The sequence below is a fragment of the Ornithorhynchus anatinus genome, chromosome 10 (genome assembly GCF_004115215.2).
Source record: "Ornithorhynchus anatinus isolate Pmale09 chromosome 10, mOrnAna1.pri.v4, whole genome shotgun sequence".
Classification (NCBI taxonomy): domain Eukaryota; kingdom Metazoa; phylum Chordata; class Mammalia; order Monotremata; family Ornithorhynchidae; genus Ornithorhynchus; species Ornithorhynchus anatinus.
Genome location: NC_041737.1, coordinates 11,801,467 through 11,815,826, shown reverse-complemented (window position 1 = coordinate 11,815,826; position 14,360 = coordinate 11,801,467). Strand labels below are relative to the sequence as shown.

At 49.7% G+C, this 14,360-nt stretch overlaps 1 protein-coding gene across 1 annotated transcript in view; it reads right to left on the bottom strand.

The window, feature by feature from the left end:
* The window catches only part of ANKRD55 (ankyrin repeat domain 55), a 44,065-nt gene that overhangs the window by 17,691 nt on the left and 12,014 nt on the right, over positions 1–14,360 (bottom strand). Inside the window, exons 5-8 of the mRNA XM_029073723.1 lie at positions 13,325–13,434; positions 11,371–11,431; positions 9,237–9,365; positions 2,413–2,597 (exon numbers count right to left, since the gene is read on the bottom strand). Of these exons, the coding sequence (XP_028929556.1) occupies positions 2,413–2,597; positions 9,237–9,365; positions 11,371–11,431; positions 13,325–13,434 (485 nt within the window). The remainder of the gene's footprint in view (positions 1–2,412; positions 2,598–9,236; positions 9,366–11,370; positions 11,432–13,324; positions 13,435–14,360) is intronic.

The following is a 14,360-nucleotide window of genomic DNA, read 5'->3' as shown; positions in this document are numbered from 1 at the left end:
AGTATTTATTGAGCGCTCACTATGTGCAGAGCGCTGTACTAAGCGCTTGCAACGTACAAATCGGCAACAGATAGAGACGGTCCCTGCCCTGTGACGGGCTCACGGTCTAATCGGGGGAGACGGGCAGACGGGAACGATGGCGATAGATAGAGTCGAGGGGGAAGAACATCTCATAAAAACAATGGCAGATAAATAGAATCAGGGCGATGTACATCTCATTAGACAAAATAAATAGGGTAACTGCGAGACGCTGCGGCTGGTTGCGTGGACCGACCCGCCTCTATCTTCCAGGATGGAGCTGGCAGGCTTTTAGGAACTGGAGTCTCCCTCATCCAACAATCCCACCTCCATTCCTTCCCTGGGATTCTTTCACAGATCTGAGCTGTCCTGGCTAAGGGGAGCAGGAGAAGAAAAAACTGCACCTGCGCGGACCGGGGCACCGACCAAGCGACTATCTTCCCATCTGCTTTTTTATGATATTTGGTAAGTGCTTACTATGTGCCGGGCCCTGTACCGTGCGCTGGGGTATATAGACGCTTAAACAGGTTGGACACAGTACCTGTTTGTTTGTTTTTTTATGGCATCCGTGAAGCTCTTACTGTGTGTCGAGCACTGTTCTGAGTGCTGGGGCGGATACCGGTCAAACAGAGTTCCCGTCCACATTAATCATCCAGCGACTCGATCGTATTTATTGAGCGCTTACTGTGTCTAGAGCACTGTACTAAGCGCTTGGGAGAGTACAATAGGAATATATAACAGATACATTCCCTGCCCACACGGAGCCAACGCGGGCACAGACGTGGCCCCCGGGAAGCTCCAAATTTAGAAAAAATTTGGTTTCCAGCAGCCTTCTTCCTCCTTCTCTGCCTCGTTCTTTTTTTGTGTGCGGTATTTATTAAGCACTTACCATGTGCCAGATACTGTACTAACCGCTGGGGTAATACTTGCTAATCAGATAGGACACAGTCCCTGTTCCAAATGGGGCTCACAGTCCTAATGACCATTTTACAGATGAGGTAAGTGAGGCCCAGACAAGTGAAGTGACTTGCCCTAGACCACAGAGCAGACAGGTGCAGGAGCCGGGATTAGAACCCAGGTCCTTCTGACTCCCGGCCTCATGCTTTATCCACTAGTCCACGCCGCTTCTTGCTGACGCGCCACGGAGAGATGTCCTCCATTTCGTCTGCGTCACGGAGAATAACTTCCACTTGGCCAAGTGCATGGATGGGAGCGGAAGGGCAAGGCCCGCATGGGTCAAGTGCTTACGTACCCCTCCCCTATCAAGCTTTAATGAACAATCGGGTGTTTTCTGATTCGACGGAATCCATTAACTGCGTAAGCAAGTGACTGCAGGAAACACCCGGGGAATGCTAAAAGGGTTTCCATTCTCTGGTTAGGAAAGAATGGAAAATCTGACATGATCCCCCGAATCCAGACCGTTTGACCCTGAGATCCCTCTTTTCTCCTGCCCTGGCAGTTGCTGAAATGCGTCATTTTTGACTGTTGGAGACGTTTTCCTGGCCCTAAAGCTGGTTTAAATTTGAAGATTCCCCAGGACCCCTTCCCCAGTTAAGCCCTCTTTCCCCCGACTCCCTCTCCCTTCTGCAGTCTATGCTCTTGGATCTGTAGCTTTTGTATGCTTGATATTCACCTCGTCCTCAGCCCCACAAAACATACGTAAATATCTGTTACTCATTCCTTTATATGAATGTCTGTATCCCCCTCCGGACTGTAAGCTCCTTCAGGGCAGGCATGGGAGTCAGGAGGACCTGAGTTCTAATCCCAGCTCCTCCCCATGTCCGCTCTGTGACCCTGGGAAAGTCGCTTAACTTCTCTGGGCCTCAGTTACCTCACCTCTGTTGTAAAATGTAAAATGGGGGTTAAGAGTGTGAGCCTATGTGGGACGGGGACTGTGTCCAACCCGATCAACTTCTATCTCAGCGCCTGGCGCATAGTAAACTCTTAACAAGTACCATTATTCTTAATCTTATGTTTGCCAACTCCGTTTCACTGTACTCTCACAAGAGCTTAGTACAGTGCTTTGCACGCAATAAGCGTTCAATAAATACAACTGATTGATAGATGATAGTCATTCCACGTAGGCCCGGGACGACTCGGCCCGGGATCTAATAATGGTAATAATGTTGGCATTTGTTAAGCGCTGACTAGGTGCCGAGCACTGTTCTAAGCGCTGGGGTAGATACAGGGTCATCAGGTTGTCCCACGTGAGGCTCACGGTTAATCCCCATTTTACAGATGAGGTAACGGAGGCCCAGAGAAGTGAAGTGACTTGCCCACAGCCACACAGCCGACAAGTGGCAGAGCCGGGAGTCGAACCCATGACCCCCGCCTCCGAAGCCCAGGCTCTTCCCACTGAGCCACGAGCCGGTCATTCTGAGGTTTCCACGCTACCTGTCATCCACGTCCAGGGCCTGTGCGTTGCACTGGGGGACTCTGGCCAGTTCTGCAATGATGTCGCTGTAACCGCCTGCAGCCGCGATGTGCATGCACGTCTTCCCGTTCTCGTCATCGGAGTTTATTATGGATGGACTCCGGGCGTGGCCCAAGAGGATGGAGCACAGAATTCTATTTCCGCTCTGGAAAGACAGTCCCGGAAAGTCCATTAACGTGGCCGTTCCCGCCTTTTGCAAATCCCGGCAGTCAGACCGGGGAGAGTTGCGGCATTTGTTAAGAGCTTACTGTGTGCTAAGCCCTGGGGTAGATCTCTAATCCCAGCTCCGTCACTTGTCTGCTGTGTGACCTTAGGCAGGTCACTTCACTTCTCTCTGCATCAGTTACCGCATCTGTAAAACGGGGATGGACGCCGTGAAGCCCACGTGGGACCGGGACTGCGATTTGCTCGGATCCACCCCAGAGCTCAGTACAGTGCCTGACACACAGTAAGCGCTTAAAAGATACCACAATTATTATTAGTGCCATCGAGTCAGACACAGACTTCGACCCACATGAGGCTAACAAGCCGAGGAGGAAGATCGGGTGTTTCAATTCCATCTTACAGATGAGGAGAGCGAGGCACGGGGAAGTTAAGTGTCATGCGTACAGCAGACGTCCGGTGGATGCCGGGATTAGAACCGGGGACCTTTTGGCCCCCAGGTCTGGGCCCTTTCCCACTAGGCCATGCCGCTTCCCGTGTAAACAAGCCACCGTGAGACCTGAAATCCCAGCGGTCCGTCGGTCTCCCGCCGCCGGGCACTTTCCGACTGCTTCATTTGGAAAGTGCGGGTGGGAAGCAGGGGCCGTTGAGCTCATGGAAGCAGAGAGTCCGAGGCCCGAGGGCAGGCGGCTCTAGAGACGCAGCTCATGGGAATCGGTCCATCGATCGTACTTACTAAGCGCTTATTGTGTACAGAATACTGAACCAAGCGCTCGGGAGAGTATGAAACAACAATCGACACGCACATTCCCTGCTCCAAACGAGCTGACAATCTAGAGTCGGGAGACCCGGAGTCTGATCCGGTCCTGCCACTCGTCTGCTGTGTGTGACCTTGGGCGAGTCACTGAACTTATCCGTGCTTCGGTTTCCTCGTCCGTAAAATGGGGATGCCATTTCCGCTTCCCCTCCTTCCTAGATGTGGACCCCATGTGTTTTGCTTTGTTCTGTTCTGTTTTGCTTTGCTGTCCGTCTCCCCCTTTTAGACGGTGAGCCCATTGTTGGGTAGGAATTGTCTCTATCTGTTGCTGAACTGTACATTCCAAGCGCTTAGTACAGTGCTCTGCACGTAGTAAGTGCTCAATAAATGTTATTAAATCACCGAATGAATGAACAGGGGACTGTGTCTGGTCTGGTTGTGTTGCATCCCCCCCAGGGTGTATCACAGTACCTGGCCCGTTGCGAGCGCCTCACAAAACACCACACTAATTGGCCTCCTCGCTCACTGATGCCTCCCTGGCCCTCTCTAAGAGGGCAGGGTGACCACTGGATTGAGGGAGAGAGAAGAGGGACAGTCATCCTCCCTACCTCTGTCACACGTTACTGTAGTAACAGGGAAGTAACAGGGAAGCGGCGTGGCTCAGTGGAAAGAGCCCGGGCTTCGGAGTCAGAGGTCATGAGTTCCACCCCCGGCTCTGCCACTCGTCAGCTGTGCGACTGTGGGCGAGTCACTTCACTTCTCTGTGCCTCAGTTACCTCATCTGTAAAATGGGGATTAAGACTGGGAGCCTCACGTGGGACGACCTGATGACCCTGTATCCAACCCAGCGCTTAGAACAGTATATAACTGTATATATTTTCATTACCCTATTTATTTTGTTAATGAATCGTACATCGCCTCGATTCTATTTAGTTGCCATTGTTTTTACGAGACGTTCTTCCCCTCGACTCTATTTATCGCCATCGTTCTCGTCCGTCCGTCTCCCCCGATTAGACCGGGAGCCCGTCAGACGGCGGGGACCGTCTCTATCTGTTGCCGACTTGTTCATCCCAAGCGCTTAGTACAGTGCTCTGCACATAGTAAGCGCTCAATAAATACTATTGAATGAATGAATGAACAGTCCTCTGCACATAGTAAGCGCTTAACAAATACCAACATTATTAGTAGCCGCCTCCCAGCTGGGAACAGGGATAAGGTGGCCAGGAAGGAGGACCAGATTTGCTCAGTGTTGGCCTTGGCCTGACTGGCAACATCTGGATCTTTTTTGAGGTACAGTACCAGTCCTAATAATAATAATAATAATACTGGTATTTGTTAAGTGTTTACTATATGCCAGACACTGTACTAAGCACTGGGGTGGATAATAATAATGAAAACGACGGTATTTATTAAGCGCTTACTATGTGCCAGGGCACTGTACAAAGCGCCGGGGTGGATGCAAGCAAATAGGTTGGACACGGTCTGCTGTCCCGTGTGGGGCTCACAGTCTCAATCTTCATTTTTCAGATGAGGTAACTGAGGCACAGAGAAGTGAAGTGACTTACCCAAGGTCACACAGCAGACAAGTGCAGAGCTGGGATTAGAACCCATGATCTTCTGACTCCCAGGCCTGTGCTCTATCCATTATGCCACGCTGCTTCTAATGTCTGGTCTAGTCTGTCCTCCCTGAGAGGGGCTCACTCTTCACTCTTCTGCACCCCGCGGGCCGATCAGAAACGTGATCCTCTAGACTGTAAGCTCGTTGCGGGCAAGGAAAGTATCTGTCAGTTCTGTTGTATTGTTCTCTCCCAAGCATTCAGTGCGGTGTTCTGCCCATAGTAAGCGCTCAATAAATACCATCGATGATGATGATGTTCCTGAAGTGCCCAGAGATACCATCACACAAAAGCAGAAAACAGACCAGAACAAGCAGAACCGAAAACAGGGAAGTGAATCTACATTGTTTCCATTTTAGAGGATGGGGGAGGTATGAGTTTTGGGCAGTGGCCCGTGTCTGTGTAATCAGTCAGTCACTCGATCGTATTTAGTGAGGGCTTACTGTGTGCGGAGCGCTGTACTGAATGCTTGAGAGAATACAACAATAAACAGACACATTCCCCGCCCACGGGGAGCTTACGGTCTAGAGACAGACATTAATAGGAATAAATAAATAAATAATAATACTAATGTTGGTATTTGTCAAGTGCTTACTATGTGCAGAGCACTGTTCTAAGCGCTGGGGTAGACACAGGGGAATCGGGTTGTCCCACGTGAGGCTCACAGTTAATCCCCATTTCACAGATGAGGTAACTGAGGCACAGAGAAGTGAAATGACTTGCCCACAGTCACACAGCTGACAAGGGGCAGAGCTGGGATTCGAACCCGTGACCTCTGACTCCAAAGCCCGTGCTCTTTCCACTGAGCCACGCTGTTTCTCTATTATTATTATTATCAGTCCCATTAGGGCTATGGACATAAATGGGAGGGAAGATGAACAAGGGGAGCAAGTCAGGGAGACGGAGAAGGGAGTGGGAGAAGAGGAAAGGAGGGCTTGGTCCGGGAAGGCCTCTTGGAGGAGATGGGCCTTCAGTAAGGCTTTGAAGGGCGGGAGGGTAATTGTCTGTGGGATTTGAGGAGGGAGGGCGTTCCAGGCCAGAGGCAGGATGTGGCCCAGGCGTCGACAGCAAAACAGGTGAGATCGGGGAACAGTGAGAAGGTTAGCACTGGAAGGTTACCCCGTTGGCCTCCACAGACTATTAGGACCAGGGGTTTTTACTGAGCCCTGACGACTCACTGCAAGGCGCTGCTCTAAAATGCTTGGGAAGTACCACAGACGCTCGAGGTCCATTCCCTGTCCACAAGGAGCTTCCACTCTAACGAGGGAGACGGACATCGAATCAGTCAGAAGCAGTGGAATCAAAGGATACTCTGAAACCAATCAAACGAGCAGTGGTATCTATTGATCACTTACTGCGGGCAAAGCACTCTTGGGAGAGTATCGTACAACACAGTTGGTAGACACGGGCCCCACCTACGATGAGCTTACAGTCTAGAGGGGGAGGAAATGGATACCCTACCATCCGGGGCCCTTCTGCAGCTTACCCGGCCCTGGTTATTTCATCTTTTTTCCCTCATCTCTTCTCCGCCTGACCTCCACCAACCTGCGCTTGGAAAGTTCCATTTCTAGGTCTCCCCTTTACGGGAGGACGTTTCGAGGCAAAGACGAAGGGAAAGAGAGATTTGGTGGGTGAATGTGGGTGGGTGGAGTGTGTGGAGGTATGAGGGTATGAATGTGAACATGTGTCTGGGGGAGTGAGAGAGGGGGAGAAGGGGCTGGTGAAGAGGGTGACCTGCTCTGTCGCTACTTTTCAATTCAGAAGAGTCCAATATGGGGGTGGTTTTATACCAGATTTGACTTTTTATTGATATGAATGTTTGTCTACCCCTCTCGACTACAAGCTCGCTGTGGGCAGGGACTGTGAGCCCGTCGTTGGGCAGGGATTGTCTCTATCTGTCGCCTGTGCAGAACAAAGTGCCGAACGAATTAAATAAACTCAATCGTCAAGCTCCGGATAGGTAAAGTTCAGCGATGAGCTAAAGAGAAAGTCGGTGTGTGTGCTGGCTAGCCCTGTCCTCAGTCCACCTACGTGGCTGGGCTCTACCATTGAACAGCCCAACAGATCAGCTGGTCGAGGAGACTCAGACCCAGAGAAGCTGCCCTGAACGTTGTGAAGTTAACGCGCAGAGGATAAAACACCAATAATGATGACGATGATGAAAATAATAATGGTATTTGTTAAGTTCTTACTACGTGTCCAACACTGCACTAAGCACCGGGGTAAGATACAAGATGATCCGACTGGACACGGACCCTGTCGTTGTGGCCACGGAACGTGTCTGTTCGTTGTTCTATTGTACTCTCCCAAGGGCTTAGTACGGGGCTCTGCACACAGTCGGCACTCAATAAATACGACTGGCTGAGTGACTGATGGGCCCCATCGTCCACGGGGGGAGAACGGTAATCCGATCCCCATTTTACAAATAAAGAACCTGAGGCACAGAGAAGTGACTTGCCCAAGACCACACAGCAGGCAAGTGGGATTGGAAGTCCGGTCCTCTTATTCCCAAGCCCCGGCTCTCTCGCCCCATCACCCCACGACCCTCCTACGAAGTTACGGACTCCTGTCCGCGCAGACCCAGGCAGGAAGCTGACCACGGAAGTGTCAGCGTCAGAGAGTTTTATCATACTGAGCGTTGGAAGAGAATGACAGCGAGACTTGGTGTTAAAACCAGCGGAGAGAAAGATGCACCGAGATGGAAGGATCGCTCTCATTCTCCTTCGACACGATCTCTCGTGGGCTGAAAGGAAGAAGAGGTGTTGGGCTGGGGAAATTTTCAGGTAAATTCCCTCCAGCCCCACAGCACTTATGTACATATCGTTATACGCTACCATTTTCCCCAGCTGTACTTTTTTTAACGTCTGACTCCCCCCTTTAAACTGTAGGCTCGTTGTGGGCAGAGACAGTTTCTACCGACTCTGTTGTATTATAATAATAAGAACGATGGTATTTGTTAAGCGCTTAGTATGTGCCAAGCACTGGGGTAGATACAAGGTTATGAGGTTGTCCCGCTTGGGACTCACAGTCTTAATTCCCATTTTACAGTTGAGGTAACCGAGGCACGGAGAAGTTAAGTGACTTGCCCAAAGTCACAGAGCTGACAAGTGGCGAAGCTGGGATTAAAACCCATGACCTCTGACTCCCAAGCAGCTGCTCTTTCCATTAAGCTACTCTGCTTCCCCAGGTGCTTAGTACAGTGCTCCGCACACCGTAAGCCCTCTAAAAAATACCACCGATTGAAATCCCAATGCAACGAACACACTGTTAAATCAATAGCAACATGACAATTATGTAGGATGTTACGCTGGAGAGACTCTGGGGCGGCCATTAGTTTTGTGGAAGAGAAGGGTGTTTTAAAGAGCCTCCCTGTTGCACCCCTTCCAAAAAACTGTTCAGAAGCCCCAGCTTCTTCCCAGTCAGTCAATCCATCATATTTATTAATCACTTACTGTATGCAGAGCTCTGTACTGAGCGTTTGGGAGAGGATTATGTGACGATAAAGACACATTCCCTGCCAACCGTGAGCTTACAGCCTCGATGGGGAGACAGACATTAATAGAAATAAATTAGAGTCGCCCTCCCACCACCCGGCCAGCCCAGCTTCACAACTCCAGAAGTCGCCAGCTTCAAACTGCCAATACTGTATTAACCCCCAAATTTACCACAGTGCTTGCTAAATTATTATTTTTATTAGTATCCTCTAGACTGTAAGCTCACTGTGGACAGGGAATGTGCCAAACGATTCTGTTATATTGTATTCTCCCAAGCGCTTAGTGCAGTGTTCTGCATGCAACAAGAGCTCAGGGAATATGATGGGTTGATTATTATTATTATTATCAGTAGTAGTTATACTATTTTTCAGGATTATTCTGAGAAGGAGTGTGACTTAGTCGAAAGAGCACGGGTCTGAGAATCAGAGGACCTGGGTTCTGCCATGTACCTGCTGTGTGACCTTGGGCAAGTCACTTAGCCGCTCCATGCCTCAGTGACCTACCTGTAAAATGGGGATTCTATCCTACTCCCTCCTACTTAGATCTCGAGTCCCGTGTGGGACGGAGATTGTGTCCAACCTGATTTTTTTACCAAGAATTAATTTACCAAGTATTTTTTTTACCAAGAATCTGTATTTTTACCAAGAAAACGTTACGGAGGTGGGGCGTCCTGGGAGAGACGTGTCCACGGAATCGCTAAGGGTCGGAGACGACTCGACGGCATAAGATAAGAAAAGTAGGGTTCGGCCCGTTACCTGCACTGCCCAGTGGAGAGCGGTCTTGAAGTCCTTGTCCAGGAGGGTTGGGTCAGCCCCTTTCCGGAGCAGGGTCTGGGCATGCCGGGGTCTGCTGTGGAAAGCAGCCCAGTGAAGCGACGTCATCCCCTGGGAAGGCCAATCCAGAACCGCCGCAGGTTACGGGTGACATTCGTTCATTCGTTCGATCGTATTTATTGAACGCTTACTGTGTGCAGAGCACTATACTAAGCACTTGGGAGAGTACAACATAACAATGAACAGACATGTTCCCGGCCCAAGGCGCGCTTACAGTCTAGAGGGCGAGACGGGCAACGATATCAATAAATTAATTAGAGCCACGACATCCTTGGGGAGCTTGGAACTGGCGGCGGCTCAGCTGCAGGGAAGGCTCAGTCCAAGGTCATTCGGCTAGTAGCCCTCCGGCCCTCCCTCCTCTCGCCTTCATTATAATAATAATAATTATAATAATAATAATGTCGGTATTTGTTAAGCGCTTACTATGTGCAGAGCACTGTTCTAAGCTCTGGGGGAGATACAGGGCAATCGGGTTGTCCCACGTGAGGCTCACAGTTAATCCCCATTTTACAGATGAGGTAACGGAGGCCCAGAGAAGTTAAGTGACTTGCCCCAAGTCACACAGCTGACAAGTGGCAGAGCTGGGATTCGAATCCATGACCTTAAATGCTTATTTTGTGCCGGGGTAGATACAAGCTAATTACATTGGACACAATCCATGTCCCACATGAGCCTCACTTTTTATCTCCACTTTATCTCCACTTTACAGATGAGGGAACAGAGGCTCGGAGAAGTGAAGTGACTTGCCCAAGTTCACACAGCACACAACTGGTGGAGCAGGAATTAGACCCCGGGTCCTTCTGACTCCCAGGCCCTTGCTCTATCCACTAGACCATGCTGCTTCTCTAAGCAGTGTGATCGACTGATTGATTGATCTGAATAAGGCTAAGTGGAGAGAGAGACGTAGCCACCAGTAAAAATGGGGCAGGAGCTCTGGCCCTCCTCTCCAAAACCGGAAGGGGACAAGGTCCAACGTCTACTAAGCCTTGATTTATTTTAAATTCAGCCAGGATTAGAAGTCAGTCGCTCTCAATTGTGGGTTGAAACCAATCAGACAATTAATCAGTGGTATTTATTGGGCACTTACTACGTGCAGAGCACTGTATTAAACATCTGGGAGAACGAAATGGTTGTTCGATGCAATCTTCACTCTCAAAGGGCTCAGGCTCTAGCGGAAGAAGCGTGGCCTAGTAGATAGAGCACAGATCGGGGAGCCAGAGGGATTCGGCTTCTACTCTCAGCCCCGCCGCACGTATGTCCCGTGACTTTGGGCAGATCACTTCACTTCTCTCTGCCTCAGTTCCATCACCTGCCTAACGGACGTGCGATATCTGTTCTCCCTCCTACTTGGAAGCTGAGCCCCAAGTGGGACCCGATTATCCTGTATCTACACCAGGGCTTAATACAGCGCTTGGCACATTGTAGGTGCTTAACAAATACCACTCTTTAGGCTTCCTGTTTGGTGGAGAAACGTTGCTGCGTTCAACTTCTGAGACCTGGGCCAAGCAGCGTGACCTAGTGAGAAGCAGCATGGCCTAGTGGAAAGAACACGGGTCTGGGAGTCAGAGGAGCTGGGTTCATTCATTTATTCGTTCAGTCGTATTTACCGAGCACTTGCTGTGTGCAGAGCACTGTACTAAGCGCTTGGAAAGTACAATTCGGCAACAGATAGAGATAATCCCTACCCACCAAAGGGCTCACAGTCTAGAAGGGGGAGAAAGAAAACAAAACAAAACAACTAGATAGATATCAGATAGACAACTAGGGAGAAAGTTGGGTTCTAATCCCAACTTGGTCCTTTGTTGTGGAACTTTGGGCAAGTCCTTCCTTTCTCTGTGCCTCTGTTATCTCCTCAGTAAAATGTGGATCAAGACGGTGAGCCTCACGGAGAACATGGACTGGGTTTGCACACAGTAAGTGCTCGATATGTACCCTTAATTGATTGACCGGGAGTTGTTATATCGCCCCAGGTGAACAGGTTGCTATCCTAACGTAAGGCTTCTCCGAAACCGGAGTTCAGTTCACCCCTCAACCAGCTGGACAGGGCAGGGCTCACCTCGTTGTCCTGGTGATTAATTTCGCTGAGACTTGACTGTTGTAGAAGCACAGTTAAGAGCCTGTGAGGAAAAACAGGACAGAACACTCAATACACTGATGAGAGAAGATAGTCAACGCACTGCTGGCAGACCGGAAAATGAAAGTGAACTAAAAAACCATTGAAGTTCAAGATGGAGTCAAATTTAGAAAATATTCACCGCTAAACTGGGTTTCAAGATGTCTCAATATTTCACAAAGTGTGCCTTTAAATATACACCCTGATATGCTTGTAACACATGATCGAAGAATGTTTAATTGAAAAAGAAAACAGTCCTAAGCACTTCAAATTAAAATAGTTCATTGTCCATTCATTCTTTTTTGGGGGGGTATTTGTTTAGTGCTTACTATGTGTCAAGTACTGGTCTAGGCGCTGGAGTAGATACAAATTAAACCAGTCAGACACAGCCCCTGTCTCACAGGGGGAGCTCAGTCTAAGTAGAAGGGAGAACAGGTATTAGATTCCCATTTTACAGATGAGGAAACTGAGGCACAGAGAAGAGAAGTGACATGCCCAAGGTCACACAACAGGCAATGGCGGAGCCAGGCAGGATTAGAACATAGGTCCTCTGATTCCGAGGCCTGTGCTCTCTTTTCTAAACCATGTGGCTTCCCTCATGGAACATTTCAACATGTTTAAGCATTTGTTCTATTGGCAGAGAGGAGGTAGATAGGAGGCAGTGTGGCCTAGTGGAAAGAGTATGGGCCTGGGAGCCAGAAGACCTGCATTCTAATCCCGGTTCCGCCACTTGACCGCTGTGCCTCAGTGATCTCGTCTGTAAAATGGGGATTAAGTCTGTGAGTTCCATGTGGCACCCGGACTGTGTCTCACCTGATTATCTCGTATCTGCCCCATTCATTCGTTCAATCATATTTCTTGAGTGCTTACTGTGTGCAAAGCACTGTACTAAGCACTTGGGAGAGTACGCTATAACAGCAGACACATTCCCTGCCCAAAACGTACCCCAGCACTTTTAAGACAGGGCTTGGTGCATAGTAAGCACTTAAGAAATACCATTAAAGGGGTGTGCGACTGGCTGCCTCCTAACATTAAGCGGCAATTCTCAGGGTGTGACAGTGCGCCGGTTGAGCTGCTGGGTGACCTGGGGCAAGTAATTAACTTCTCTGTACCTTAGTCTCCTCACCTGGAAAATAGGAATCAAATACCCATTCTTTATTAGCCCACTCTGAGACAGGAACGGTGTCTGATCCGACTACCTTGTATATATCAGAGTGCTTAGCTCAGTGCTGGCCACCTAGTAAGCCCTTAACAAATACCAGTATTATTAATATTTTGATTACGATTGGCAGGCCTTGCAGGGTGTGTTCAACAGGTCACGCAGCAAACGGCTAGGCGTCCGCTGATCTGATCAGCAAAATAATCCTTCTCTATGGTCTCCTTTCCCCACTAATGCCTGTTCTTCCCATTAACATATTTTTTGCAGGGAATTTATTCCTAACTGCGTTTCTCTTGTTGGTTCTACGTGTGAGTGTATAAAATTGCAGCAGTACAAGCCCTGTCTCTTAGTTAACCGGAATGCTCGCCTAATGGCCATACCGGCCAACCAAAATTTACCGGGAGATGTTCCCTTCCATTCCCATAAAATTGGAAAGCCTGTGTGTGTTTGTGTGTGTCCTTGTGTATGTAGTAACTCACAGTGGATGCTCAAATAGCAACAGACACAGCAAGAACTAAGGAGGCAAGAACTAAGGAGGGTCTGTCTAAAGAGCCACCCTGCTGACTTCTAGGCCCGCGCTTCCACCACTAGGCCACGCTGCTTCTCCAAGGGGTTAGTCGGGGCTTGCGCCTGCCCTGGGCGGGCAGCCCGCGGATGACGTTATTCATGGGTCTGTGGTCTTGGGCGTCCGGGGGAAGGCCCGGGCCCAGGGAAGGCCCGGACGCACCTCAGACCTACCTGACATCGGGCTCGGCCGTGGCGGCGTGGACAGGCAGCCGTCCGTTCTTGTCGGGGATGTTCTGCTTGGCTCCGTTCCTCAGCAGACTCACACAGCCTTCCAGCCAGCCCTGGAATTTCATTCGATCGTATTTACTGAGCGCTTACTGTGTGCAAGGCACTGTACTAAAGGCTTGGAATCCCCTGGAATGGAGGGGATTCCAAATCACAATGCATCTGCAAATGCATCAACAAATGGTATTTGTTAAGCGCTGACTATATGCCACCCGCTTACCGAGCGCTAGGGGAGATACAAGTTAATCAGGTTGGATGCAGTCCGTGTCGTACAGAGGGCTCACAGTCTTAATTCCCATTTTACAGATGAGGTCACTGTGGCCCGGGAAAGTGAAGTGACTTGCCTAGGGTCACACAGCAGACAAGTGGCAGAACTAGGATTCGAACCCAGGCCCTTCTGACTCCCAGGCCCGTGCTCTATCCGCTAGGCCGTGGCTGCTTCTCAGCCTTTTTCCTCTTTTTCTTCCTCCGCCCTGCCCTCCTTCCCCAACCTTAATCCTACTACTTGAGGTATCTGTTAATCATTTACTCTGTGCCAAGCACTGTGTAGAACACTGGGGCAGATCCAGTGATCTACACCCTTAGATGGGTAATCTGATTAGTATTAATGAATAATGAGCACTGGCTACAGAGCTCATCTCTAGACTGTAAATTCGTTGTGGACAGGGAACACGTCTACCAACTCTGTTGTATCGGACTCTCCGAAGTGTTTAATGAATGCACAGGAGGCGCTCAATAGATACCACCGATTGATTGATCGGCGGTCCCTGTCTCACATGGGGCTAAGGGGAAGGGAGGACGGATATCTAATCCCCATTTTACAGATGAAGACAGAGGCGGATAGCAGTTTAGTGATTTCCTCTCTTTCTCCCCTCAGGTGGCTCAGAGGCGAGACTCTCCCAGAAGACCGTGAGGGGCAGTTTGAATAGAACTAGGAGTTTGGCGGATCCAGGCCGCAACCCAGGCCCCAGACTCTGCTGAG